Genomic DNA, 25,646 nt, shown 5'->3' with positions numbered 1-25,646 from the left:
ATAAACATTTAGGAAACATTTTAAAAGAAGAGAAATCTCCTTTGTGATGTTAAGTGAAAAAACAACCCGTTGCTTAGCTGCATAAACACATTGGCCATTGCTAAAATCCCACACTGTCTCTGAACTTTACAGACACCGCTACTCCTCCTCTATCAGTACCATCATGAGGAGACTACTTCTCCGGGCTTCCTATACATTCAGTATAGTATACATTCAGAGCGAGAGGCACCTTCTAAGAACTGGCTGACCCTGGACATGCAGGATGGGAAAATGCTCCTGCCACCCCACCTCAATCCCCAGCTGGCCAGGAGGGTCTCCCCTCGCCCCAGGAGCTCCGGGGTGGCCCTAGGTGCCCAGTGCCTCAGAGAGCCCAACGCAGGCTCGCCTGCTCTAGTAGGAAGGCACCGCTGGCACAAACTCCCTGGCTTGATTGTACTTTTCTTACTTGGTATTACATTTTCTCCACAGGCTCCAGGTAGAGTTACAGCAGAGCCAGGGCAGGAGGGAAACAAGTTTAAAAAAAAAAAAAAAAACAAAAACCAAACACAACCCTCGTAACCAAAAGAGGAGGCTTGTTCTCCCATGGAAGGGCAGCATTAGGTCAATGCAGACCAGCCGCAGGAGGGGCTGAGGGAGCACCCCTCCTCACCAAAGGAGGATACACCCCACCTGTAGTAGGTCAGCCAAAGCAAGGCACAGCATGGGTAGTTGACTTCTATCTATACCAAATCTGTCTGTCTAACAGAAGAAAATCTCCAAGCTGCTGAGCATAAAACAGGGGAAGGGGCTGCTGCACAGGGAATTGAATTTAGGGTCCTTGTGGGGAGGGTTAAAGGAATTAAGGGATAAAATGAGACAGCACAGGTTGCTGTTTATTTAAAAAAAAAAAAAGCGTTAAACCCAAAGCTGGCAAGAGAAATGGATGGGAGAGGAAGACAATGAGGAGAAGTCACCCAGAACCAAGCACTGGAACAGAGAGGATAATCCAGGAAAATGCGGCATGGGTTGCTCTGGAGGAAGGAACCAGGAAGAAAGGCGGAAGAGGAGGAAGGGATAAAGGGGACAAAGGTGGACCTGTAGGAGTGAGGAAGACACACATACACACAAGAAAGAAAAACATACAGGCATTAAAATAACAGTGAAGATATCAGCTTGGTAGCACAAGTGCAGGGTTTACACTTTTTCAGCTGGGTTACATGAACAGCCATCTGCTCCCACTGCTACCTGGTGCCACGATACTGTCTTTGCCTGTCCCTGGGCGCAGCTACGCTGTACTCCCACACCCAACAAAGGGCAGCAGCAGCGTTTTGGGATTTGAAAAGCACTGCTCTGCCTAAAGTAACAGACAGGATTTTGGCAAACTATTTAGGAGCTTAACAAAGCGCATCCTCATTTTTCATGTGCTCAGTGCTGAAAAATCTTCATATTAAAGTGTTACGCATACTGCTGCTGTTCAAATGAACACGTGTCCCACTTCCAAAGAGGCGGATGTTATACCCTAGCCCCCTGTAGAACAGGCCAGAAGCGGAGCGTTGCCTTCTCTTTCCCTTCACAGCTTTCTTTTGGAAGTCTCCAGGCTGAACTGCCGCTGTAGTTTTACCAGCAGTTGGGAGAGACCGTCCCGCACTTCTGAGGAGGTTCTGACGCCGTGTGTCCCACTGTAGGGGGGACCTGGGTTCGCAGGGCAAATCCTGGGAACCAGCGCTGTGTCCAGTTCTGCTAAAACGGCACTTGTCAGGCGTCTCTAGTGACTTCAAAGGGATGGAGGCATTCAGACAAGACAACTGTATAAAGGAGACTCACCAAAACTGTGCTGTCCAACCCCTGTAAGTAGCAGTGACCTGTTTGCAATTTTTTAAGAGGGGCAGGGGTGAGGGGAAGCCCCTGTACAAAGGCTCAGTGGGAAAAGTGGCATTTTCTAAGATCCCACCTGCAGAGATACTGCACTTGCCCATTTAAAGTCTCGAGTTTCTCACACTTTTTCATTTCAAAATATTGGTTGCAATGAGGCAAAGTGTGTGCGTGCTTCAAGGGGCCAGAAAAACTTCCCACTCATCCTTTCCAACTCTACAAGGAAGTGCAGTTTCTCCCAGTTTTCTTTTTTTTTTTTTATGTGAGAGCTCAGAGAAGTCCTATCTACAGCTACTGAAAGATCCTTCTTTTAAACAATATAACTAAAATACCCAGTTTAAAAACCAACTGAAAAAGTCTAGGAATTCTGTTAAAGTTATTTTTTGTTTAGAAGCCACACAAACAAAACAAAACACATCTTAGTGAAGAGGAAGTTAAAAAGCAAAGCCAGAAATGCAATGATTAAAAAAGGGGAGAACTTTGGAGCTCTCAGGAAACTTGGACCTTTCTCCCCTAATTTAAGATGTCAATTGGCTATTGCTTTCCAAAACTACCCATTCTGTGCAGAGTAAGGTCAGAAATACGTTGCAGATAAAGGACAGAGAACACTCACTATGTATTAAAAGCAAATTCATATAATGAAATCACCGCACGGGCACATGCACTATAAAACTCTACTTTTTCAGATAAACTTAGGTGATACCAGAGTCTTAAGAAGAAAAAGTGTATGTGTACGTGTGAGTACATGCATAAAAACATACACATGTACTATGTTGGACTGCTTGACGTATTTATACAATTGTAATCTTACACAGACTATAATCCAGAAGTCATTTATATTTCTAAATATAAATGATATTCAACTATAGAACTCAACTGGTTTTATCAAAAAGACTCAGAGCCTTAAACAGGCAAGAAATTCCTTATGTTGTGGAAAACCTGATGAAAAAGCAGGGAGCTTCTCAACATGCACTTTTTAGTAATGTTTATCTAACACAGGTGGTATGACAGAAAAGCAGCTGTTCACGTTACTGCTTTTGACCCAACTCTTCACCATCGTATCCATTCAGGACAATGCCTGAGGAGAGTTCATGTCTGATTCTGAGGCAAATTTAATTTATCCTTTCCAAATTTCCATCTTCCAAATTCTCTGGAGGATCGTTTGCTAGAGGGCAACCTTCTTTTTCGTGCTTCAGGGGGAATGTAAAAGTAACGTAATAAGATTTAATGGCTCCACCTCAGTTAGTTCTCATGGGAAGCCCTACACACATCAGTAAATGGATGAGCAGGATTTCCTAAAGCTTGCCATGTTGGCCTAACTCTACTACACATGAAGTCCTGTGCTTCAGTGAGAACAGAGCTATGACAACAATGAACACATTAGAAAATGCCTCCTATAGCTTTCAGATAGATGTACCATGATGTCCTGGGTGATTACACAAGCAACAGGTATCATCTTCTAAAATACAAGTTGGTAAAGTTACTGATGTGAAGGTCTAGCAGACAGAATTACAAGCCAGTTACTTGAGGTTGCTCAGGAGTTAGCAGGTCTGTCACTACGTGAAGACATTAGTAACTAAATACAAGAAGTTTGTCTGGTAACTTACCCGGATTCCTTTGTCACCAGGTAGACCTTGTAAACCCTGAAATACATCAACACAAAAAGAAATATTTTGAAACAAGTAGGCCCCACTGTATTCCAACTCAAAAAGCAGAATGTGTGCCCAGGAGTTTGGTTTTTTTCCTATTTGTACCAATTGCTCTACGGTAAAAAAAAAATTAAAAAAGTTAACTTTTCCGGCAGACAACCTCCTCTTCACCTCCATTAGACCATCCAGGTTGTAACACCACTACTACTACTCTAGTGGTTCTTCAGATAAAAAACAAACTAGTTTAGAGAATGCAGTCCTGGGGGGAAAAAAAAAGGCAGCAAACTTCCTTTTTTGTGTTAAACAACAAAGCAGCTCCATAATTACATAAAACTAGAGTTCCAATGCTGGCCCCATTTTGCAAAAAGTAATCCCAGACAGCAGAAGTAACCTCACTGAAGGTAGCTTTGTCACTGCAATGACAAGACAGGGCCCCCTCAGACAGGTGGAAGGCAGGCATCCAAGCTGCAGGAATGCAAACAGAGCAGATGTGCTCAAAAGCAGCATTTTGGACTGAGATACCTGTCCTGGGAGTCCCATACAGCTTCTTTTAGTAGTTTGAGAACCAAGATGAATTAACAGTTTCCCTTCAGCTTCATCCACCTCACTCAATCATTGCTCTGAAGCTACTGAGCTCTTTCTGTCGCTCCCACAGTGTACGTAAGCTTGTAACTTTGGTTCTTTAACACCTAACCTAGCTGAAATTGCAAACGTTGTATTACAGCAGCATCTTAAGCTATCAACTGCAGCAAGGAAACAGGCACTGTAGGTAACAAACCCCTAGTACTCCCATACTTACAGGAAGCCCTGCTGGCCCCATTGGTCCTACAACTCCGGGATCTCCTTTACTGCCCTGAAACAGAGACAAAAAAAAAATAGAAATTGTTACATTCCTATTCAGTACCAACAGGCAGCGCTATATAAGAAAAGGAAGCATTTCAAAGCACCTAAAAACCCCAAGGATGAGATACTCAAAAAAATCAAACAGGCTCAGCTGAGGGTCTTATATGCACAAGGAGAGAGCAATTCCAGCTCTAGAAAAACCCTAGAGCTTCTCCATCCTAGAGGACCATGGTATCTTCAAAGAAGTTAGCACTGGTCAGTTCTGAAGCAAACTCACCCTTTCTCCTTTTGGTCCTGCTGGTCCCGAAACCCCAATTGGTCCTGGAGTACCCTGTAGTTGTAAGAAGGAAAACACATCAGGACGTTTTTTTATTCTAGGGCCTCGTTAAAGCCAGGAGACACTGCTGCTCCTTTAGGAAAATGCACAGCTGGGAAGGGCAGTCTGGTGGTGGAAGGCATCTAGCACCACTACAGCTTTCAGTGTTGGTGGCGATGGATGTGAAGCAATGGTTATAGGCAATTTGAAGAACATGGGAACTGCTACATTACATCACACCAGCACCATTTTACACAGCCTTATTTTTAATTTTGTAGCTCTCGACAATTGTTACTGCAGACTTTTCTATCGGTTCCACAGGAGAGAATTTTTTCTCTCTAGTTTATATCAGACAAGGCTGAAAGCTGTAGCAGAATAAAGGCCATGTAGATATATGATAAGCAATTTTCTTTTCTTTCTCTTTACTTCCTTATTTTCTCCCCCCCACCTCCCTAGAGTCAGTTGAGCAACAAATGAAAGAGTTTGGTTACTTGGTGGCAGGCAGCCAGTCATGCAAGCTGTAGGACACCATGCTGCAGAGATGAATGCAGATGCATACATACAAGATGCAAACTAAGAACCCCGGTCCCTCTGTTCCCTTTTTGCCATTTATGTCACTCCACCAGGCCCTCAATCATGCTAACAGGAAAACCCAGGCTTTTTGCTAACCCTTCGACACGGGCCATCTCCCACTAGCAAACCGAACTTACTTCTCAGTGCTGCTGAGACTTACTTGGGTTTTGGGAAATTAACCCAATCAATGCTTGTCTTTAATGTGGGCAGTACAGCAGTTAGGCAATAGTCCTTCCCACTAAGAAAAAGATTCAGGCATTTCCAACTCTGTGTAGAGTCCTTGAACTGTGGAGCATTCCCTGTTGGAGGGTCTCTTACAACTCTCCCAGACCACATTCTGCAGTCTAGATAAAGTATAGCCTTCAGATTTACAGCGTGTAGTACGCCCACTAACTACACAGTATAGGTAGGCATTTACTTTCCTCACCTTTTAGATTGGCAAGAACTTTGTTAACCATTCAGGTATTGACCTGCAATTCCTCTGTGGAGCCTCAACAAAGGGATACTTTTGAGGCCCGTGACCTGCCTTCTGGGAAGAACAAAGGAGGAGGTTTCTGGAACAGGGAAGTCTTTTTCTAACAGCCTTCAGGAAAAGGGTCTTGCACTTTTTAATGTGACCTTGCAATCCTCAGTCACTAAAGTAACCCCTACAATGTGAGCAGGATGACTCATATGGATCAGGAGAGCTTTTCAGACAAGATTAAGATCTGCAGAATACAAGTGGAAAAGTCGTTCATGCAGCACACAACTTCAAGGCAGTGAAGGAAGTGAGAAAAATCAGACTCTCCTTAGATCCATGCACAGGAGTTCACGTCATGGAAATCTTAATTGCCTGCACATATACATCATTTTAAGCTCACTTAGTGCCATGAAATGCATTGCGATCACACCTGCACATTTATAAAATTAAATCTACAATTTCCCAAAACAAGTGAGTGTAAAAGCTGCCAATCAGCTTGTGTTCAGAAGTTATAGAGCAGCTGCATTATTTCCGGTCACTCTTTTTAAATAGCCAAATGGATTGTACATGGGTGATGCATGATTTCCCAAGAGGGATTAAAAATCTTTGGCCCTTATTTAACAGCAGTTACCCAAGAATAGCAGAATGGTTTGCAGAACCAGGTTAGCATTGCTTGTCCCATTCTGAATTTGACAGACTGAGAAGTTTAGGCACAGGAAGTTTATTTCCTTCACATCTCACAGTGAGTTAGCAACAAGAGGTGGGAATGTTGCACCTCCCTGCTCCACTACCTCTCAGATGTATATACTAGACCAGAACACACCCCACAACCCCCAGGACAAAGGAAAGCACGTGCAGAGCTCCTGAAGTTGCATTGCATTCTGTGGCTGAGAGGTGAACAGCCAAGTACTGCTGGCAGAAGGCCTTTTACATGCAGCTTCTCATGGTGAGATGCTTCCCAGGCTATGGGGAAATACCTGTGAGCACACCTACGATCCACAGCAACACAGCCTGAAGTGCCACGTGTGAAAACAAGGCACAAAGGTTTTTGCTCACAGGACAAAACACACTGGCGTTATTATGCCGAAGACAAAATTGAAGAGCTACTGTTGTGAAAAGGCGGCAAGCAAGGCTATCATGGAGAATGACAGGACGGAGACCCCTCAGGATAAAGAGCACAGCAGAACAGAGCATCATGGAACCGTGCAGAGGTTGAATTCATCTTGTTATTGAGATAAAGGGGAGCAGATAGGCTGTGATTCCAGGATCCAGACAGACTCACAGCGTCAAAAAAAAGACAAGTGACATCAATTCTCAGTCTAAGTTTAACCCCCCCTCCCAAGCCTGCTTTGGAGAAAAGAAGGTTATTTCTGGTGTAAACAAGACTCTGGTGGAAGAGACGAGACAAATCACGATACTGGGGAGGAGGAACGTAGGGTAATGGAGAAACGGAACTCACCGGTGGTCCAGGCCTGCCGTCTAAACCTGAAGCACCCTGAACAGATGGGGGAGGGTTAACAAAAACAAGGCAAGAGGAGAGGGGAGGAGGGTGAGGGGGAAAGGAGAGGAGAGGGGAGAGGTGAGTGAAGCAGTGACTTGGGACAAACATATGCTTGCAATAAACAAAAATTAAGATCTCAAGGACAGGCGATGGTACTTACAAGCAAACCAACAAAAACATACAAACACTGAATACATATAATGTTGACCTGCAACTTTCAGATCCCCTTAAGAACACAAATGTCCCTCTCTTGGTGCCACTAAGAAAACCCCTGAGGAAGAAGCTGTTCCGTGACAGGTGATGAAAGGTCCAGTGTGACAGTGGAGCTGAAACCTGCATTGCCTCAGTGGCAGGCTGGGCAACGCAGATGAGACACAAATCTCAGGGGCTCAAAGGCCTGTGGTCACAAAGGCATTTGCAAGCAGTGCTGAGCCATCAGCAGTTCAAGTTCCTACCAAGAAACCCAGGTCCTGACAGAAAGCTTAAGTAGAATATTAGTACAAAATACTGAGTTTTTCTCCACTGGAGTATGACAAATTTCTCAGCTTGTTGGCCATACAGAGAAGCCTAAGGCTACTGCAGATAATCAGTGCTGAAATGTGCTGAAAATCCTGGTATGATGTCAAGCCCTAGGTCACACGTGAAGCAGCAGCACATCCAGCTGTGGGATTGCACACTTTGTCTTTGAAATATTTTGGTACCTATCTGGCACTTATAATACAACTGCATTTAGTTTGACAGGCTGAAAACGCACTGGATCAGGCACAGAAAAGCTCATGAAGAGAGTTAGGTAGCTCTGAGGAGGGACACAAGGTCCATAATATCTCTCTGATCTTACTAACAGCTCAGTAACTGTGCTTCCTAGTTGGCCAGCTGATATACACAAAACGTTCCTAAGAGGACACTTCTGAGCTAGTCTTCCCCCCTCCACAGCTCAGGAAGAGCGATATGAAAAGTCAAGGGACCCTGGTTTCTCACAGGGCTTGCTGCTGTAGCAGAACCAGCTAGCACATTCCCTGCCACACCAATGAGCTTGTCAGGGTAATTGCTGGGGCACCTTCCGCTCAGACTGTCACAGGGACCTCCTTCCCCTATCCTGAAACCACACAGACTTCAGAGCATAACAATTTACACAGAAAGCTTCCATTTGCATTTCTCAGGGCAAAATGGGGACTGGGGTTGTACTTCTGAGGCACAATCCTTTGCATTTGAGCCTTCCGAAAGCATCGCTTTCTCTCCACAGACTCTACACAGAGCCACGATATCAAATACACTCATGATGAGCTCACTTAAATGCCTAGAGTTAGGCGAGATGCATCCAGGCACTGGAAGGTAACTCCTGTGTAGCACAACTAAAAGAGGAAAATGTTTTAGAAACAAAGACACGCACATTTCAGCCAAAGTTGGGGACAAGGGATCTGGGTGATCGAACAGAGGCTGACAAAGTCACACGGTATACAAGATGTGCTCTGCGGTGCTTGTTTCCAGGCAGTAAGTTCAGCAAGTGCTTTCTATTAGGGGACAACTTGGGGGCTGGTGGAGCAACTAGGTGGGACTGAGTTATCACTAATTCATTTTTGGCTCTCAGCTGAGTCTCAGGCAGCAGGTGAAGATGCTTTTAACAGATGTGAGCAAAGAGCTTCAGGTTCTAAAGCTTCTAAAGCTCCTGTAGCTTCTTCATAGTTCTGCCCAAATTCCTCCCCGCTAAGCTAAGTGGTGCACTAACACTAGTCTAGTGTGAGTGTGTTCACCTACAGCAGGGAACGTTGCAGGCTTTGACCTCATCAGGGAAAGCATCGATTCCGCTGCAGAAGTGATAGGAAAGTACTGTCTAGTGAAGAAGCTGGATGCATTCAGATCCACCAAGCTTCCGTACAAAGCCTGGCCCAGGTGACAAACTGCTGGGAAGACGTTTCCTTTTCACATCTTTTTGACTTGTTTCTGCTCTTGCCGTGTTGCCCTGAAGTGCAAAGACCCCACAGGAAAGCTACTGCTCGTTTTTCCCAATCCTGCCAGAAGCAGGAAGAATTAAAGCAATCGCTGATCTATTTAATACATCTAAAAGATGAAGGTTCTGTACAGAAATTGAGGCTTTAAGTTTAAAAAGCAAAAGGTACGGTTATTTATAGATCATCTCTTTCTTTGACTTTACATATCAAATCCCTGCGTGCGTCTCCTATTGAGGGATCTTTTTACAGCTGATACAAGTTTGGCTTGTGAAGTGCTGCTTGCTTCCTGGATACTTACGGGTAATCCCAGTGGCCCTCTGTCTCCTTTTTCACCCTGGGCACCCTTCTCTCCTTTCATTCCATCAATCCCCGCTTCCCCCTAAAGGAAGGATGGAGCAGAAAATAAACCCACAGTAACACCGCTTATATAACAAACATTCCTCCATTCAGAGAGCACCGAAGCAGCAGAGACACTCCAAGAGGCAGCGGAGCAAAGCTTCAGCCTGATTCTCAGCCCAGTCTGAAGAAAACCAGTTATCAAGTCAAATGACCTCTGTGCGAGCATCTTTTTAAGTCAATGACAGTAAGAGGAGATTCAGGCCCAGAGGGTAAAGATGGTCAAAGGCGAACTGAGCTCATTTCTGTGGTGCTCTCCCTTGCTATTGCAGGGAGTGTCAGATAAATAGAAGTAACCAGAAGTTATCTGATAGGGTGGGTTTACGTTCTAAGATGGGGATTCATTGGAAGTGAATGACAGGTGTCTATAAGCTTGGGGAGAAAAAAAATAAAATCATACTGAAATATTTTTGGAAAGACTTTTGTAGATGCAAAGGCATCAATTTCAAAATTTGGGGAAAAAATTCATCATTCCTTTTCCAATTGGTATTTTTTTAATGCTGTATTATAAACTATAAAACAGTATTAAACAAACTATTCCTTTTTAATAAATTCAAAACGCAGCCCAAAGCTCTTCCCCCTCACACTCCTGTTCATAAAGCATTTTAAAACACTGTCTTGGCTGCATTTGGAAACAGAAGTGTCAGAAGAACCAAGTTTGCACAGAAACAGTAGCCTGCTTGCCGTACCCTTCTACAATTGTAGGACAGCACATTGCTGGCTCACTCTGCCAGTACTCCAGTTTCCACACAGCCGTGCGTCACTGCCCTACAACACTATTTGGCTCGAGCACATACCTGGAAGAGTTAGTTACTTCTGACATGCCTGCAAAGGGTATAAAACACTCTTCCTCGCCACTACGGAAAGCCTCGTTACAAAAAGACTTATTACAAATTACAGGGATGGAATAAAATCTTCCACGTTCGGGACATCTCTGCACCTGCTAATTAAGCCTACACGGATCCTCTGTTCAAGGAGAAACTGGTGCAGTACTTCCTCTGCCTATAATCCAGTCTGTGCTGTGCAAGACTTTCACCTGCATTTGTTTGGCACGTATTCCAAAGACAACTGCACCGTATGGAAATTTCCCAGACACTCCATAGCAATGGCTAGTGAGTTACAGACAAGCAAAACAGATAACTGTATCTCTAATCAACACCTGGAGAAAAGATGAATCAAGATAAATATACCATCCCCTTTAACACCCAGATAGCGCTGGTAGCAAAATACTAAGCATAACGAGAAGAATTAAGACACTTTGCACATTTTCCAATCTGTGAACAGTGAATTTCTTGAGTGGCTTTACAGCCTAACTTACAGGGTACAGAACCTGGCTAATTTTAAGCTAGAGCTCAGTTACTTAGGATTGTATGACAAGCTGTCCATCCTGCTCTACAGACCTTCACCCTTCAGACAAAGATTTCAACTATGTTCTCATGGGAAGATTTCCAAGGGCCAGTGGTTTCCCACTTCTCTGGGCAAAAACTGGAGAAAATGACCAGTTTCCTGGGTCCTAAAATGAGAGCTGCTAATCCATTTCCTTCAAGAAAATATTCAGAAGTATTTGTCCTCTTACCAAGATAGCAAATAATGTTTGCAAGCTAGAAAGTTGTGCCTGAAAAATTCTTGCAGCTGGGACAGTCTAGTAGAGTTTCAGGATGTAATGTTTTGCAGCCTTACCTTTGGTCCTGGGAGGCCTTGAAGACCCTATATTCGGGATGAGAGACAAAATATGAGTCCCATTTAAGGATGTCTTTCAAAATCCAGGTATCCCAGTTCAACGTGCAGCACAGAGCTTGCGCTTTCTGACACACAGAGGGCACAAATGCTTAGCCCAGAGGCCTCTTTATTTGTATAAAGGGCACTTCATGTACTGTTCTCATCTGGTAATGAGGAGGCTCTCGCTAAGAACAACCTGGCAGTGGGCCAGGCTTGCTATTAAGACCATTTTTGCAGTTGATCCCTTTAATCCCATCCATCCCCTCTTGCTACTGTCTTCCCTTTCATCTCAGACTAACATAACCTTCTCTCTTTACCTACCCAGCCCATCGTAGCTCTGACCTACCCTGGGGGGGTGGTTTTGGAAGTGATACTAAGCATGTTCCTGTTTCAACACTGCAGTGTTTCTGGCTGTTTTCTCTGCCCAGAATCCTCCCCAGCCACTTCCCGCTCTATCCTCATTCCTGGTGCCTTGCTCCTCAGGTGAAACACTCAAAACTTACTGGAGGTCCTGGTGGGCCTTGGGGTCCAGGGGGGCCAGATATCTGGAAAGCAATGCAAGAAAAGTCACCATCATAATCTGCTGCCCAGAGCAGGTGAAGGGGAACTGCTGGGAGAGGAGGCAGGCTACAGCTGAGCTCTAACAGGCTTGGAAACCTGGATTCCCCCTAAGGACTATGTTAGGAAGCAGCAGCAATCCAGGACAGAGTGGCTGAGAAGCAGCAGCAGGACTCTGGGGAGAATTATGCAGCAGTTGCAGAGATTTAGGAGGAAGGAGAGCAGTGATTTTTTTTTTTTTTTTCTGAAAAAGGCCCACTTCCACTACTCTACCACTGTTCCTGCAAGGAGGCATAAGGTCAACAGCTAGCAGCTGGTTCAAAAAGATAGGAAAGAAGGTGGCTGGCTCCACACGTGCAGGAGTGTATTGATAGCCTGTGGGACTCCTTGCTGCAGGGTGGTGCAAAAGCTAGGGGTGAGCTTTGAGGGGAGAACAGACAAATTCATGACCCCAAAATCTATTGAAAATTAGATATGTATATGTAGATACATGCAAGTATTGTTCAGGAAATGCCTTCACTGCAAACACCAAAGAAAATATTTCTTAGGCTTTCCATGATCATCTTTTTTCCCTAGGCACTCATTATTGATTGCTTGTTGTGAGCTAGATTGTTCTTGTGTAAGGGAAAAGTAGGGCACCAGGAGCTAGATGGGCTGGCAATTCAGTCCCACAAGATGAAGCTTGCTGTCCTCAATGAAGGGTGTGTCGTAAGAGGGTGGGACTTGCTGGTTTTTCAGCAACACTGCTGCCAAATCATCCCTCCCCTACTGCCGAGATTGCAGAAGGAAAATGAGAAAGGTGACCTACCGATTCTCCTGGATTTCCTTTGTCACCACGCTCCCCAGGCTCGCCCTTCTCTCCCTGCACACAACAGACCTTGTCACCACCAGCTGCACTCTGGAGTCTTACTCCATCAGAAGCTGTCAGTGAACCACCCACGTGCTGACATGCAGCAGTTCCCCAAAGGAAGGGTGGGAACATACCATGTATTTCACAGCTCACCTGCAGCTCTTGCGCACCCCTGCTTCCAGAGGAGACGCCCTACAAAGAGGGAGGCCTCCAGGAGTGGTATCTCCTGGCTGTGCGAGAGGGGTGCCACAGGGCTTTGCTTGCCTTTCCCCAAGAGCATGCTGTACGCCTCTCTGCTGCACTACAGCCTCTAAGGCAGGGAGCACGGCAAGCGAGTTGGCCATGGCACCATGCTGCCAGCAAACCAGGCATCTCGGCTGACTTAGCCACGCAGCTGCCACAGCCCAGCACCACCAGATTGCAACGGGAGCAGATGCCCAGCCGGCCCTTGCCCGCTGCTGGAGACCTGACCTGATGGACATTTGGTAGCACCTAAGGGGCAGGGGTCTGAGGTTCCAGAGATACTCGGCACTTTGGGAAGTGAACCCTTGTGTGTTGCTCTACGCTGTTTTCTCTTTGCCAAGCAGGAAAGAGCACCCTGTCTTTTTCACTCTTACTGTCAATCCTGGAAGTCCAATGGGACCTGGCAATCCTGACGGTCCTGGCATCCCTTGGTCACCTCGTTCGCCTTTCTCTCCAGTGGGGCCATCAAGACCCTACAGATCAAGAAAGATTTGTAGATTTTTTGCAAGGCTAGTTCAGGCAGACATACGAGATGTCATTGCAAAAGCTAAGGCTGGCTCTGGTCACCCCAAGAACACAGTGGAAACCCCAGACAACTGTCAGGTGCCCAGGGAAATGCAGGGCTTCACTAACATTGAAACTGGATGTGCAAATGCCTGGATATCCTCCTGTCATTGTGGATGTGCCAGTCCCAAGTGGGGCTAGGGGACTGCTTTCCTGCCTCCAAGTTCTGCTCCCAGTTAAGCAGTTTGCTGGAGTCCATGCTGGAAATTGCTCCCTGATCACCAGCTGTTGCGACTGCAAGAGTTTTATCCCAGTAATCTTGTAGAGAGGCACAAACTCATCGCATAAAACCCTCTTGACTAGTGCTGGAGACACAGTTGTGACAGACTGAAGCTGGAAGACTGGGCACTCTGCCCCAGTTAGTGGCAGGGATGTAAGGCGGTACCCCAAGCAGTTGCCCTCCTAGGACAGCATGTGTGCTGGTACCTCAGCTGCCTTGCTCACAGCGGCATTTCGGTTTAAGCAATACGCCAGGCAGCAAGCTGAGGAAGTGACACGGTGCCCAGAGAGCAGGGCAGGCAGCTGGGGACAGCCACTCCAGCAAGATGGAAAACACTCATCTGCCAGGGAGCGAAGACCTCACTTCTGTATTGGTACACTTCATACAGCAGCAGTGAGGTGCCTCCAGCACCCATGTCGGAGGGGCTCCAAAGTCTCTGAGAAGTCTCAGGGTCTCACCCCATAACTGGATAGCCAGCAGTGCTCTGAGAGGCTTCAATTTACTCACCGGTGAGCCCACTTGTCCTGGCTCCCCTTTGTCACCCTTTTCTCCTGTGACCCCGATATGGCCTGGCTCTCCTTTTATTCCAGGTGGTCCATCCTTTCCCGGCAGTCCATGAGGGCCAGGGGGGCCCATTTCTCCAGGCTTGCCACGTGGTCCCTAAAAGAAATCCACATAACAGGAAGTGAAACATTTACAGGTAAAAGTAAGGTTACTCCTGCAGAGCAGCTCCCTGGCCCACAGCCTCTTTCACTGCTCATCCTCTCACTCACAGTAATGCCATTGAGAAGTCATGGGCAGGACAAAACAGATTTGCCATGCCATCCCAGCCACTCCTTATAAGTAAGAGCTGTGATAAACCATTAACACTCATTTTTGTGAGGCAAAATACGTTTTTCCCCTGTGATGGAACATACTAACTCCAGATAAGACCACTGAAGGAAAGAGCAATCCACAGATACAGTGTTTTACCTTTTCTCCATCATGGCCTGGGGGACCTGGCAAGCCAATTTCACCCTGAAACACAGAATTGTTACTTTAGCAGTTCAAAAGCAGCTATTCTGACTCCTTCTGTGAGGCACTGATGAAGGGTGGGCATTACAGAAATAGTCTGCAGGGACTCTGGTAACTAATAATCACAGAAAAAAAACCATGGAAACCCCTGTTGAAATAATACATTGTATGACTGCCTAAGAATTTCACCAGCCTTGTTTATCCTGACAAACAGTTCACAGCCCCAGTGCTGTAACACGGTCCCCCACCAACGCAATCCCCACACAGAGATCGGTTCCCATAAGCTGCTTCCTAAAGGGGAGGGCAAGTAGAAAGGAGCTTTCATCTTTCAGATAAGGCATTATCATTGTGAGAAGAGAGATTTTCAGGATATTGTGCATGAGCAGAAGTGGTAGAGGCCAGCAGGACAGCCTGATAGTGCTGGACAGGGAGAATAGGAGCGTTGGGGAGTGTTATGGGGGCAGAATTCTGCCTGGACCGCTCCTGTGTTTCTCTTAGCTCTGCAAGTGCTGAACTGAGCAAATACCTTCTGTCCTGGTGGCCCTGGAGGTCCAGCCACACCTGGAAGTCCTGGTGGTCCCTAGATGAAGAAAAACTCATTTTCAGATTATCAACAAGGCTTTTATTTTTGTGCTTTGAAACGAAACAGCTCTTCTGAGTTTAAGGGGAAATTGTGAGGGAATTTTCCCAGGGACTCCTAAAATAGTATTTGCTTGGGAAGCCAAGCAATGGAGAGTCCTGAGTGAGCAGAAGGCCAGTCCAAAGTGGTTGTAGATATGTACGTATTTCTTTACATTTTCATTGAAGAAAACAAAACCAACCACAGCTATCTGCTCCTGAAACTGAGATGAACTTAACAAGGCTTTCCTTTCCTATCTACAAAAGAATATTTTTAGAATAGAGATGATAGGAAACACTGTACTACTTTGATTCCAAGCACAGCTTAAGCAGAGCTAAATAGCACAAGTATTTTGAGCAGATTTCCTGATCACTCTTGGGCAGTTACCACTTTAAGGAGACCTAGGGAGCAGTTTGGCTTAGCAAGTGATGCTTCTTACACCCGTTTTGTGCTGCCCTGTCATACTGCATTTAAAAAATCCATCTTTTTTCCTAACCAGGTTTCTTGTCCCAAGAAGCAAAATACAGAGACACTTCTTCCCTTATTTTGGCTCAAAATAACTACTTTGCCTCTGTCTTCAAACAGCTTGTAGTCATTGCTGTTTTAAATGATCCATTTTGTACGGGTATGTCAAGGTATACTTATCAATGGTGAAAATACATCCTCCCCTCCCATCACAGAAAGTGTCCACCACAGATTGCCACTATAAATTTTCTTGCAAGGCACCCAAGGCCTCTTTTTTCTCTGCTTCGGTCAGCCCCCCTTGCTCTTCCCTGCCCCTTCTGAGCGCTCCCTATTCTGAGCAGCATGTATTACCTCTTAAAGCAGAGAAATAAAGGGCCTGATTAGAATTCAAGTGCCAAGATCAGAAGGCAAGATGAGCTCTTCCTTCAGCTGTCAGCTGCCCCAACTTTAGCCCCCACCAGCAAAGGCCAAATGTTTTAGCTGCACCTAAATTGTCAGGCCATCTGCTTAGGATGAACACATGGCTACTTGCTTAAAACCACACAGCAATCTAGGAACTCACCATCAAGGCCAAAGTTCGTATTTCCTAGAAAAAGGGAAAAAAAATCAAAAAGGACAACAACCATTTGAAAACTAAGCTTTTTTCCGGAGGTGGTTTCTTCTCCACTAATGTAACACTGGCCCAAATGAGTAAGGAGCCTTCAAAATGAACAAAAGCAAAAACCCCAGCTCTGAGACCCATGGAGCTGTTATTCTGTGATTTCCCCTTTTTTTTTCAAGTAGAACCCAGGCTAACCCACTGCTGGGCACAGCTGCTCGCTCACCACAGATGATCACTGCATGCTTCCAAGGAAGCTTTGCAGTCCTTTTATTCACCATCTACCCCAAGTCATGGGCTACTCAAGGGGATTCACGTGACCTCCACATCCACCAGCATTAACATATCAACTGAACAAGGCGCACAAGTATTTACCAAAACACTCTATGCAGTGAGTTGTGGGATGAAGGGGACTATGGAACAACCAAGTACGTCCTTTCGCTGCTGCTGCCGAGGAAGCAGATCTACATTGTTCCCAATTTTCTGCATCCCCTGGGAAACAGTAAAGCACCCAGCAGTCACCTCATGGAACAGGAAGGCAGTTGCTCACCTGGAGAGCTTCACTGATGTTACCATCGTAGTCCATCATTTCACCCTTCCCCGGCTCTCCTTTGGGGCCCTGCAAAATAGCAGCTCCTTAGTCAGGGCTTGGGGATCGCCCTTCCCATGGGGTACTCAGAGCTGTGGTTCACCCTGAAAAAGGAGTCTGAGGGGCCTGTTTCATGAGCCTCCAGTCTTTCATTTATTAAACAAAGCTTTTAACGGCATGTTTTATAGAGGAAACACTACCACCAAATTGTAGCCAGACAAGCCCAGATCACCATGCTATGACCATCAAAGCTGGCAGGTCTGGTAAGTGGTGAAGTTGAGGCAAGAATCCAGGAACGGGATCATCTGACTGATTGTCAAATTTGGGCACACACTAAACACCCTCCTTCTACCCTTTGCTGATATGTCAAGGGCCTGAGTTCAGACTGTCCAAACCCACCTCCTCCTACGAATGAGCTGAGCATTCACCCTGAGGTGGCTCAGAAGACTTTTTCCCCCACTAAGGTGGGGGTATCTTCTGATGAGAGTGATATCCATATCATATCATTCCATGATACGGAGTGGAGAAATGCCTAGACTGTCAGTGTGGTCCCACTATCCTTAGACTCCTTTGAAGGGCCCAGCCTCTTCAAGTGTTAGTGAAGGGACACCTACCCTTGGGCCCATGGGTCCCTGGTCTCCCGGTGAACCAGGTTCCCCCTGTAACAAGAAGAACATGCCATTAGCAAAGCCTACCCCTTCACTTGCTCAAATTCCAGGAATTATTGTTCTCTGCTAGTCCTCGGAAACAGTCTGGGACTAGACAGCTCGGTTTTAAAATGCTCATTTTCAGCTAAGTTTTCTACATGTAGGAACAATTTTGCAGCTACCAAACCTGGAATGGAGTTGTGCAGAAGCACTCTGTACCTTTTCCCCTCGTAACCCTGCAGCACCAGGCCGGCCAACGTCACCAGCTTCTCCCTGAGAGAAAGGGAAAGGGATGGGTTTGTATTGTGTGGAGGGGGTGTGACTCCACTCCTGGCTTTGCATTTCCAGGAGGAAGAACTGCACCAGCCAGGCACCCCTGCGATGCCCACAGCTCCTCAGGCAATCTAAATCTCCTGCCGTGACTTCACTCCAGGTGCTCTTCTATTCTACCCAGCATGGAGGGAGTATTCAGAATGAAGGATAGCACCCAATTCAGACCCAAAATAAGTGCACAGGAGGGCTGTTCCAAGTACATCTGAGATGGGACATCAGATTTAAGTGTTCTTGGTGTCCTTTACCAAGGGACGGGACTTTACTGCTACTGCTCCTTGAGGAGGTAGAAGAGGAAGAGGAGAGGAGGGCCTCCGTCCTGCCTCCCTGTGTCCACCCTGCCTCAGGTGCCACAGGCACTAGAGGCTGTCATTGATTCTGAGTGACTGGTTTCTCACAGAGCCTAGAGGGGAGTTATTTGAGCACAAGGAGGATATTTTCCTCCCAGAAACACAGTTTACAAATTCTCTCACCTTCAACGTTGAAAACTAAAGCACCCTGCAGAATCTGACATCCCTTCAGCAGGTAATCAGAGGTGGGCACACATAAGTGTAACCTTTGCCCCTTCCTACACCTCATGCTGGGCATAATCCCTCACAACACACAACTCCCTGAAGGAAAAAAACACTCACCTTTGGTCCAGGGGGCCCGGGCAGACCTGGAGGGCCGGGTTCTCCTTTACCTCCCGCCAAGGCATTCTCAGCATTTCCCTTCTCCCCCTGTTTGCAAGGAAGGACAAGCCATGCGTTACAGTTCAGTCTCTCCATCTCTGTAAATTCACTTGCCAAACTGTTGACTTAAAAGGGCCCAAGATGAGGTCCATCAGCCTCTTGATAGCCCAGAAACGTCACTGCTCCAGAGCCACCAGCTGTCCAGGAACCAGGCCAATATAGTTCTGCCTGGGCGCTCCACCTAGAGCCCTGCCAGCAGCCACAGCTATCCTCATCCCTTTGGCTGCAGGGCTGCTGCTCAGCCCTTAATCCCCAGGGCCAAATAAAGCTGCCTGTGGACAGATCTCCAGTTTGAACCCGACTGTTTGCTTCTACTGTTGAAATTGAGCTGATAAAACCACCTGATGATGGCTTTTATGGGTATGTCTCCTTCTGGAGCTGCAGTCATCAGCCAGATAGTCAGCTCTGCAGATCACATGCTTTGCACAGAGCAGATACAAAGGCAGTTACAAAGGCAGTAACAGGAAAGCTTTGCTTACACCGAGTTGCCATTACACCCTCGTCCTTTCCTGAAATGGCCGCTGTCATTCAGCGCACTGTCTCTTTTCCCAAAGGAAAAGCACCCTGTGAGAATCTGACCTGAAAGGTGTGGTTTCCAGCCACATCTCAGAGCACAGGGAAAAAGCCACGCTTTCAGAACTTAGCTTTAGCTGACCTGCCCTGAGTCTCTCCAAGCACAAGGCTACTCTTCCAACTCAAAACACAGCAGTGCAGCTCCCAGAAAGCCCATCTCCTCCTCACACATGAATCTTGGAGCAGGAGGGAGGCTGAAATACCACGTTACATCTGAGGTCATGCTTTTAAAGGGGAACTACTGGAACACAATTCCATGATCACGTTTCCCAGGACCACAGCCTCCCCTTGACTGCATGACAGCACGCAATTCCTCACAACGAGTCATCCTTTGTGTGACCCCATCACATCCCTGGCTGAGGTTTCTTACACTGACATCCAGCTGAGCTCTGCAGAACATGCTGCTTTACACTGCGACCGTGACCTAAGAGTGCATGAGCTGTGCACAGCTGGCACAGGATGGAGGAAGGAAAGGGGATAAGAGCAGCTCCCGCCAAAAAAGTCAGAGAAGATACAAACCTTCGTGCCAGGGAGTCCAGGAAGCCCAGGGTCACCAGCTCGTCCCTTCTCACCCTGTTGGCAAAACAGACATGGTCAGGCTGACTCTGCAGGCTCTCTGTCCTCGAGGAGCAGCCAAAGGATGAGCTGATCTTGGTTTCAAACCCTCTTTCCCTTCCTCAGGGAATTTTATTTTAGGCAAAGACAAGGCATCCTCCAGCAGTACCTGCCCAGAACAGTGAACATTATTTCCTAACCTTTTGACTATCTCTGCACATCATTGCCATTTCTCTCCAAAGGAAGATGAGTGGGAAAGGGATCCAGGATCCCCCCCATGCATCTTCCTTATCACTCTGGTCTGCTGAACCCTTTTCCCTGTCAGTGCTTCAGCACAGGCTCTCCTCAATCCATATACCCAGAGAAGTTGCTGCCCTGCGTGAATTTTATTTGGAGTGTAAGACTTTCTCCATGCCCTGATAGAGGTCAGCTTTTTTCACAGCTGTCCACTGCTTGAGTCCATCCCAGTTTTCACACCTCCTCATTACACTGTGAATTACACCGCTTGACTTTGGCAAAGATCTCACAACCAACGTTCCCACACTTCTCCCAAGGGGTGTTTCCTGCTCCCATTCCCTAAATCCAAAGCCCAGTCTCATCATACTCTTAAAACAAAGCAGTGCAGTGTCTCAGTTAGCAGCCAAGCTCTGTGACGCATACTGGTCATGAAAAGCAGTGAAAACAGGAGTGGCAAAACCAGCAGAGACAGAAGGTGATGGTGTTAAACAATGCCTGGAGAGCGAGGCCTGCAGGCTGAGCTGTGCGAGGCACCATGGAGTATGGAGGGTGCCACAGGGCGGTGAGCAACTGAGGGCATCCAGCATTCACTTGGTGAAGTGACTTTGCTTAGTTCAGCATGACATCTGGGTCATCTTTTGAATATCGGAGCTCAGTTAGTGGTCTTTACGTTGTTCTGACTAGTACTTAACTTCAGTTAAGTTCTATTCAGCCCTTTCTATTCAGCTGCTAAACCCATGGTTTCCAGCTACAGTGTCCTGTTCAGGAGTCTGCGTTTTGCCAGGACAGAGAGTGATATCAGAGGTTTCTGTTACCATGAAGAGATGTTTCAAATCCATCATCAGAAAAAGGTGTGTTCTTACCTGCAATCCTCACACCTCCAAGACTTAACAACTTGTCCAGATTACAAGGAACAACTCAAAACCTTTTTCCCCCAGCAGCTGCCTAGCTCTCTCCACAACAGCAGCACACCAGATCAGCAAGGCTAGCAAAGAGTTCCTCTTGGCACCATGCTGTTGACTGCAGAGCCTGCTGCTGCACACCAGTCTTGTGGGAACTCAAGGGTACACATCTCACATGCAGGGGGCTTGCATCAATGCTCCAGGAACACACAGAAAATAATTAACTAGCAGCAATCTTATTTTTTTAGGCAATTCTAGAGTGCAGTGACCCCTTTCTCTAAAGTAATTTGGCCTCCAGCCACCTGTAAGGCCCCCACCCAGCATTCCTCCCCTGCCAGAGCATGCACACTGCTGCTGTAAATTAATGCTTCTCCCCCTGGAAAGAAGGAAAACATCTGCAGGACCTCATGCCCGAAGAAAAGGTTTGGCCTTTGGGGTTTTTGTAAGGATATAATCTCTAAATCCTGTCCCAGGCCTCTGTGAATCCCTGATTCTGCCTTGCTCTGCTTTTGGTATCCTACTTCTCATTCAAGGACTAGTTTTCAATACACACGGCCATAAGGGCTACTGGAAACATCCTGTGCTGCCTGAACAATGGTGTACAGAAGCAGATTTCTTGAGGAGGGAGGTCAGATTACTGAATCCCTGTTTAGGGTGTTATTTCTGGAGTCAAAAGAGGCACCAGTGTCCTTAGTCGTTCCCAGGACAGGACTACATCCCAGGCATCTCAAGCTGCCCTGCCTGCCACCAGCCCCCCACCTCCTGCAAGCAGGAACACGCAAACACACTTCACCAAGGGGGCAAGACCCAGAAAAGGACACATAATCCCCCGCAAGCATGACAACGCAACACAAAGCAGGCTCCCGCCAGCTCCCGCTCACAGGGAACACAGCACAGCACTGCCAGGACACCAAGCCCAAACACGCAATGTCCTACCCGCTGCCCCCTCTTCCCTGGCAAACCTGGGGGGCCCATCCTCCCTGGGACTCCAGGATCTCCCTTCGTGGGGAAGAAAAGAGACAGAGAATGTGTCTGTTATATGGCTGTCGCATGCTGTAACATAACCCAGCAAGCCTCAAACAAGAGGAGCCAGCTGTTCAGAAACCAAGCCGGCTGCTTAGTGATGGAGAGTGATGGGGTATTTTTGTACCCTGCCCACCACGGGAAACTCAAACCTGGTCACGCTACAAACTGAGACAGGGGAGACTGTGCAGGGCAGCTTGTATGGCGCACGACAGAAAAACAGCCCCTTGAAGCAACATGGGAAGACTTCTGGTGGACACAGAAGTACCAGGAGGCAGGAGGGGACAAGGGAAGTGGGAGAAGGAATATATTTGCTAAGCAGAGTGTGCTGTGCATATTTTGTGGAGTCAGGAGGAAAGGAGGAAGGCAGCTGGAGGGTATTCCCATCAACACAGACATGAGCAGAAGGGAGGGAATGTGTTTGCAGTATGGTCCCTCTTCCACTTGGCATCACTGTATGCTACTACCGTTTTGCTTACACCGGCAGGTGCCATAAGGGCCTGGGATTTGGGCACTAGGAAGTACAGAGCCATTCCTCAGCTCCCTCAGCTGCTCTGGGAGGGGAAAAAAATACACAAAAAAACCAGAAGCGAAGGCTCAGAGCAAAGCCTTCTGAGCGTACCTTTTCTCCTGGAGTCCCGGGCTCGCCCTGGTGAAGAAGGGACAGGAAAATAAAGTGAAAAACCAGGAGGAGAGAGTACAAAACTTCCTAGAGCTATCAGAGTGGAAGAAAGAACATTCACCCATGGAGGCCTTAGGCTTGTAAATAAGGGCATGAGGATGCTTTAAATGCATCTTAGTATTTGTGTCTGGAGCTTGTTTTATCTTCATTAGCCAGCTCCTAGGCTGCTGTAAGAAACCAGCAAGCCTCAGACAAGTGGCTTTTTACAAAACTGAGTAACCACTCTGCAGTATTTGAAGAGAAGGTTTACCGGATACAAGAGAGCATAATAAGACAAGACTCATCTGCTGGCATTAAGGACTTTGCCTACTCCAACCTCTGTGCGCATAGGAGCGGAGCAAGGGTGCGGTTGCAGCTGGGGTTGGGAGGAGGCTGTGTTGATACAGGATCAATGTGGCGTCGAGGAGGAAAACCCTCCCCATCAGCCCTGGAGATAACTTATTTATTTCTGGGGTTTTTTTCCCCAGCAGTTGGAGGGATTCGGGCTGAGAGGTCACTGTCTCATTGCACATCTTGGATCTAACTTCTAGCCTCCTAAATCTGCACCTGGCCCTTTGCTCCGTTGCCATCCCCACACTGCCGTGGAGTATCACGAGTTCAACTGCCCTGCCCAGGGAGGTACAGAGCAGGGATGCTGCTGAAGACCGGTCTAGTATCTCTGCCAAAAGCAATAGCAGTTCTGATATTCCCCTTTAGTGGGAGCTGTCCGACCATTTTCCTGTGCCTGGCGCGCTCCTAACTCCAGCCCTTGCTCTTAAGCACGCCCTACTAAAGCCATTGAGGTGTAGTGTAAAGCTGACCTTCATCCCTGCGGTGGCAATCCCAGGAGCGCCCTGGCAAAGAGAGGAAAGACAGGAACACCTTGTTTGAAATGAATAGGACACAAACTTTTAAAAACAAAACAGTATCAGCTAGGTAGAACTAAAAAGGCAAAATCCGCATCTTTTCCTTTCCAAAACTCAGAAGTAATGCTGTAAACACCACACAGCACGCATCCTCCTTCCCTGTGCAGGTCATTCACCTATGGCAGCGGCTCTGCTTTCCAGAAAGCTCCTCCAAAGGCAGACATCATGAGCACAACCCGGTCAAGACAACCAGATTTCCACCCCCCCGGTTTTAGTCCTGCAAGTGAAACAAAGGCCAACAAGCAGAACAGTGTCAAATAACTGAGGAATACAAAGACTGACTGAGGACCAAACACCCAGTTCAGCGCTTGATCCCAGATACATCAGCTCAAGCATCCCAAGAAAGGCCAGCTCGTACCCCAGAGCCTTGGTCTTGCTATTTCCCCTCATTCTGTTTTAATCACAGAAGACAAACCCTGCAGTAAAATGTTTTCAGGAGAGCTCTGAAGCCAGCCACCTTAGGAGAAAAAAAAAAAAAAAGACTTCCAAGCACTGCAATTCAGGTGCCATTCTGCAACGCTTGAGCGAGCCAACACCATGAGACCATGGAGTCCAGCCTGCCCTGCAATCCAAGACAGGTGCTTCAAAACCCCAGGAGGCAGCCACTCCCACAGGGACAGTCACATTTCCCTCAACAGCATTGATGCAAGCAGCAGGTCTTCCCTATCAACCCTTTGCTCTGAAATCTCTGTATGCCCTGTGTTAGTAGAAGTTAGGTCCTGGTGAAAAGGTCCAGTTACAAAAGCAAATATGAGGGATAACAAAGGTCTAAGGAGAGGGGAGGAGGTGAAGTAGTGTTAGAAGGTAGGAAATGAGAGGGGTTGGGATGTAGCACATGAGGCAGAGAGGAGGACTGGGAGCCAAGTGAAAAGAGCTTGGAAAAGTTCAAACAAGGATGAGTGGGGAGCCAGAGAGCAGCAGGATCATACCTCTCAGCTTTCTGAAACAGAAATCAGGGACAAAGCTAAAAAACACAAGGACAGAAGATGGAGATCAGGGATTCTATGCAATAAATGGGGAAAAAAAGCATTCCAGATCGTCTTGGGGTCAGTAGGTTTTAGTGAATAAGGACTAGAGTCATGAAAGGGATTACGTGCAGCAAGTGGCTTGGGTTAGGCTTTCACATTTGGGATGCCTGTTCCTCGCTCTTTGCCCTTTAAATGACAGCGAACGCGGATGATGTTATTTTCTAGTATTTATCCTAAAACTGCAATGCACACCCATGCAGGCTTGCTCACACGCTGACCCTGATTCATCGCTGCATTAGTCCAGGTTCACACTTGCATAACCCTACTGATTGCAGCAGGCTAACACACATGGCTGAAGGTTGCGGCCATCACCCCCGATTTACAAAACACCAATTCCCTAGAAACATCAGCAACTGGCTGCTCTCACTAGCATAAAGCATTAAGATCCTGATGTTGCAAGACAGCATCGGACTGGGCATGCCATTTGTTTTGTAAAACGCTGCTTCTCCCACCATCTCCTTCATAAATTAGGCCCTATATTTTGCAATTTAGAAGCAGAAAAAATTCAGCTGGGGATAGTCATTGACTAACAGACACACACACAAATCCAGGTGATGCTTGCGCATCAGGGACAGTCAAGTGGTATGGGTGAGATCAGGCAGACAAGCGTCACTCCGCTGTTTACAAGGTACCTTAGTGCCATGTCTTCCAGGCAGCCCTGGCATGCCTCTCTCCCCCTGGAAGCAGAGCAAGAAACACAGAGAAAGAGAGCAAGAGACACAACATCAGTCCTCCCAGGGCTCTGTGAGGAGGGCACAGGTGATGAGAAAGCCTCCTGTGTGAGATGGGGCAAGGTCTGCCTCTCTCCAAGCTGACTGCCCTAGCCAGGGCCGTTTTCCCCATCAGCGGTACCTCAAGCCTGTTGCGTACAGCAGGACTGACCCTGCTGGAGTGCCACAGCAAGTGCCGGGAACAAAGTTTCGATATCCTGCTACTGCATCCCATGCCATGGTGTTCTACACGTAGGGAGTCACTCAGTCTGCAGTGGCTATAGGATGAACAAACTTATCTGGAGAAATAGAGAATCCAAGGGTTGCCTTGTATTGTTAGCCTGAA

General features: G+C 47.0%; 1 protein-coding gene across 1 annotated transcript in view; it reads right to left on the bottom strand.

Annotated features, from left to right (window-relative positions):
- LOC129208498 (collagen alpha-1(XIII) chain-like) overlaps positions 1–25,646 on the bottom strand; it is a 60,707-nt gene that overhangs the window by 6,769 nt on the left and 28,292 nt on the right. The window contains exons 19-40 of the mRNA XM_054831240.1: positions 25,223–25,267; positions 23,458–23,490; positions 22,598–22,624; positions 21,889–21,951; positions 19,778–19,831; positions 18,587–18,673; positions 17,844–17,897; positions 17,592–17,636; positions 16,939–17,007; positions 16,353–16,376; positions 15,233–15,286; positions 14,665–14,709; positions 14,200–14,352; positions 13,283–13,381; positions 12,624–12,677; positions 11,761–11,802; positions 11,219–11,245; positions 9,441–9,521; positions 7,152–7,187; positions 4,621–4,674; positions 4,300–4,353; positions 3,459–3,494 (exon numbers count right to left, since the gene is read on the bottom strand). Coding sequence (XP_054687215.1) covers positions 3,459–3,494; positions 4,300–4,353; positions 4,621–4,674; positions 7,152–7,187; positions 9,441–9,521; positions 11,219–11,245; positions 11,761–11,802; positions 12,624–12,677; positions 13,283–13,381; positions 14,200–14,352; positions 14,665–14,709; positions 15,233–15,286; positions 16,353–16,376; positions 16,939–17,007; positions 17,592–17,636; positions 17,844–17,897; positions 18,587–18,673; positions 19,778–19,831; positions 21,889–21,951; positions 22,598–22,624; positions 23,458–23,490; positions 25,223–25,267 — 1,236 coding nt within the window. The remainder of the gene's footprint in view (positions 1–3,458; positions 3,495–4,299; positions 4,354–4,620; positions 4,675–7,151; positions 7,188–9,440; positions 9,522–11,218; positions 11,246–11,760; positions 11,803–12,623; positions 12,678–13,282; positions 13,382–14,199; positions 14,353–14,664; positions 14,710–15,232; positions 15,287–16,352; positions 16,377–16,938; positions 17,008–17,591; positions 17,637–17,843; positions 17,898–18,586; positions 18,674–19,777; positions 19,832–21,888; positions 21,952–22,597; positions 22,625–23,457; positions 23,491–25,222; positions 25,268–25,646) is intronic.

Source organism: Grus americana, chromosome 7 (genome assembly GCF_028858705.1).
Source record: "Grus americana isolate bGruAme1 chromosome 7, bGruAme1.mat, whole genome shotgun sequence".
NCBI lineage: Eukaryota > Metazoa > Chordata > Aves > Gruiformes > Gruidae > Grus > Grus americana.
This window is presented reverse-complemented; position numbering and strand designations above follow the sequence as displayed.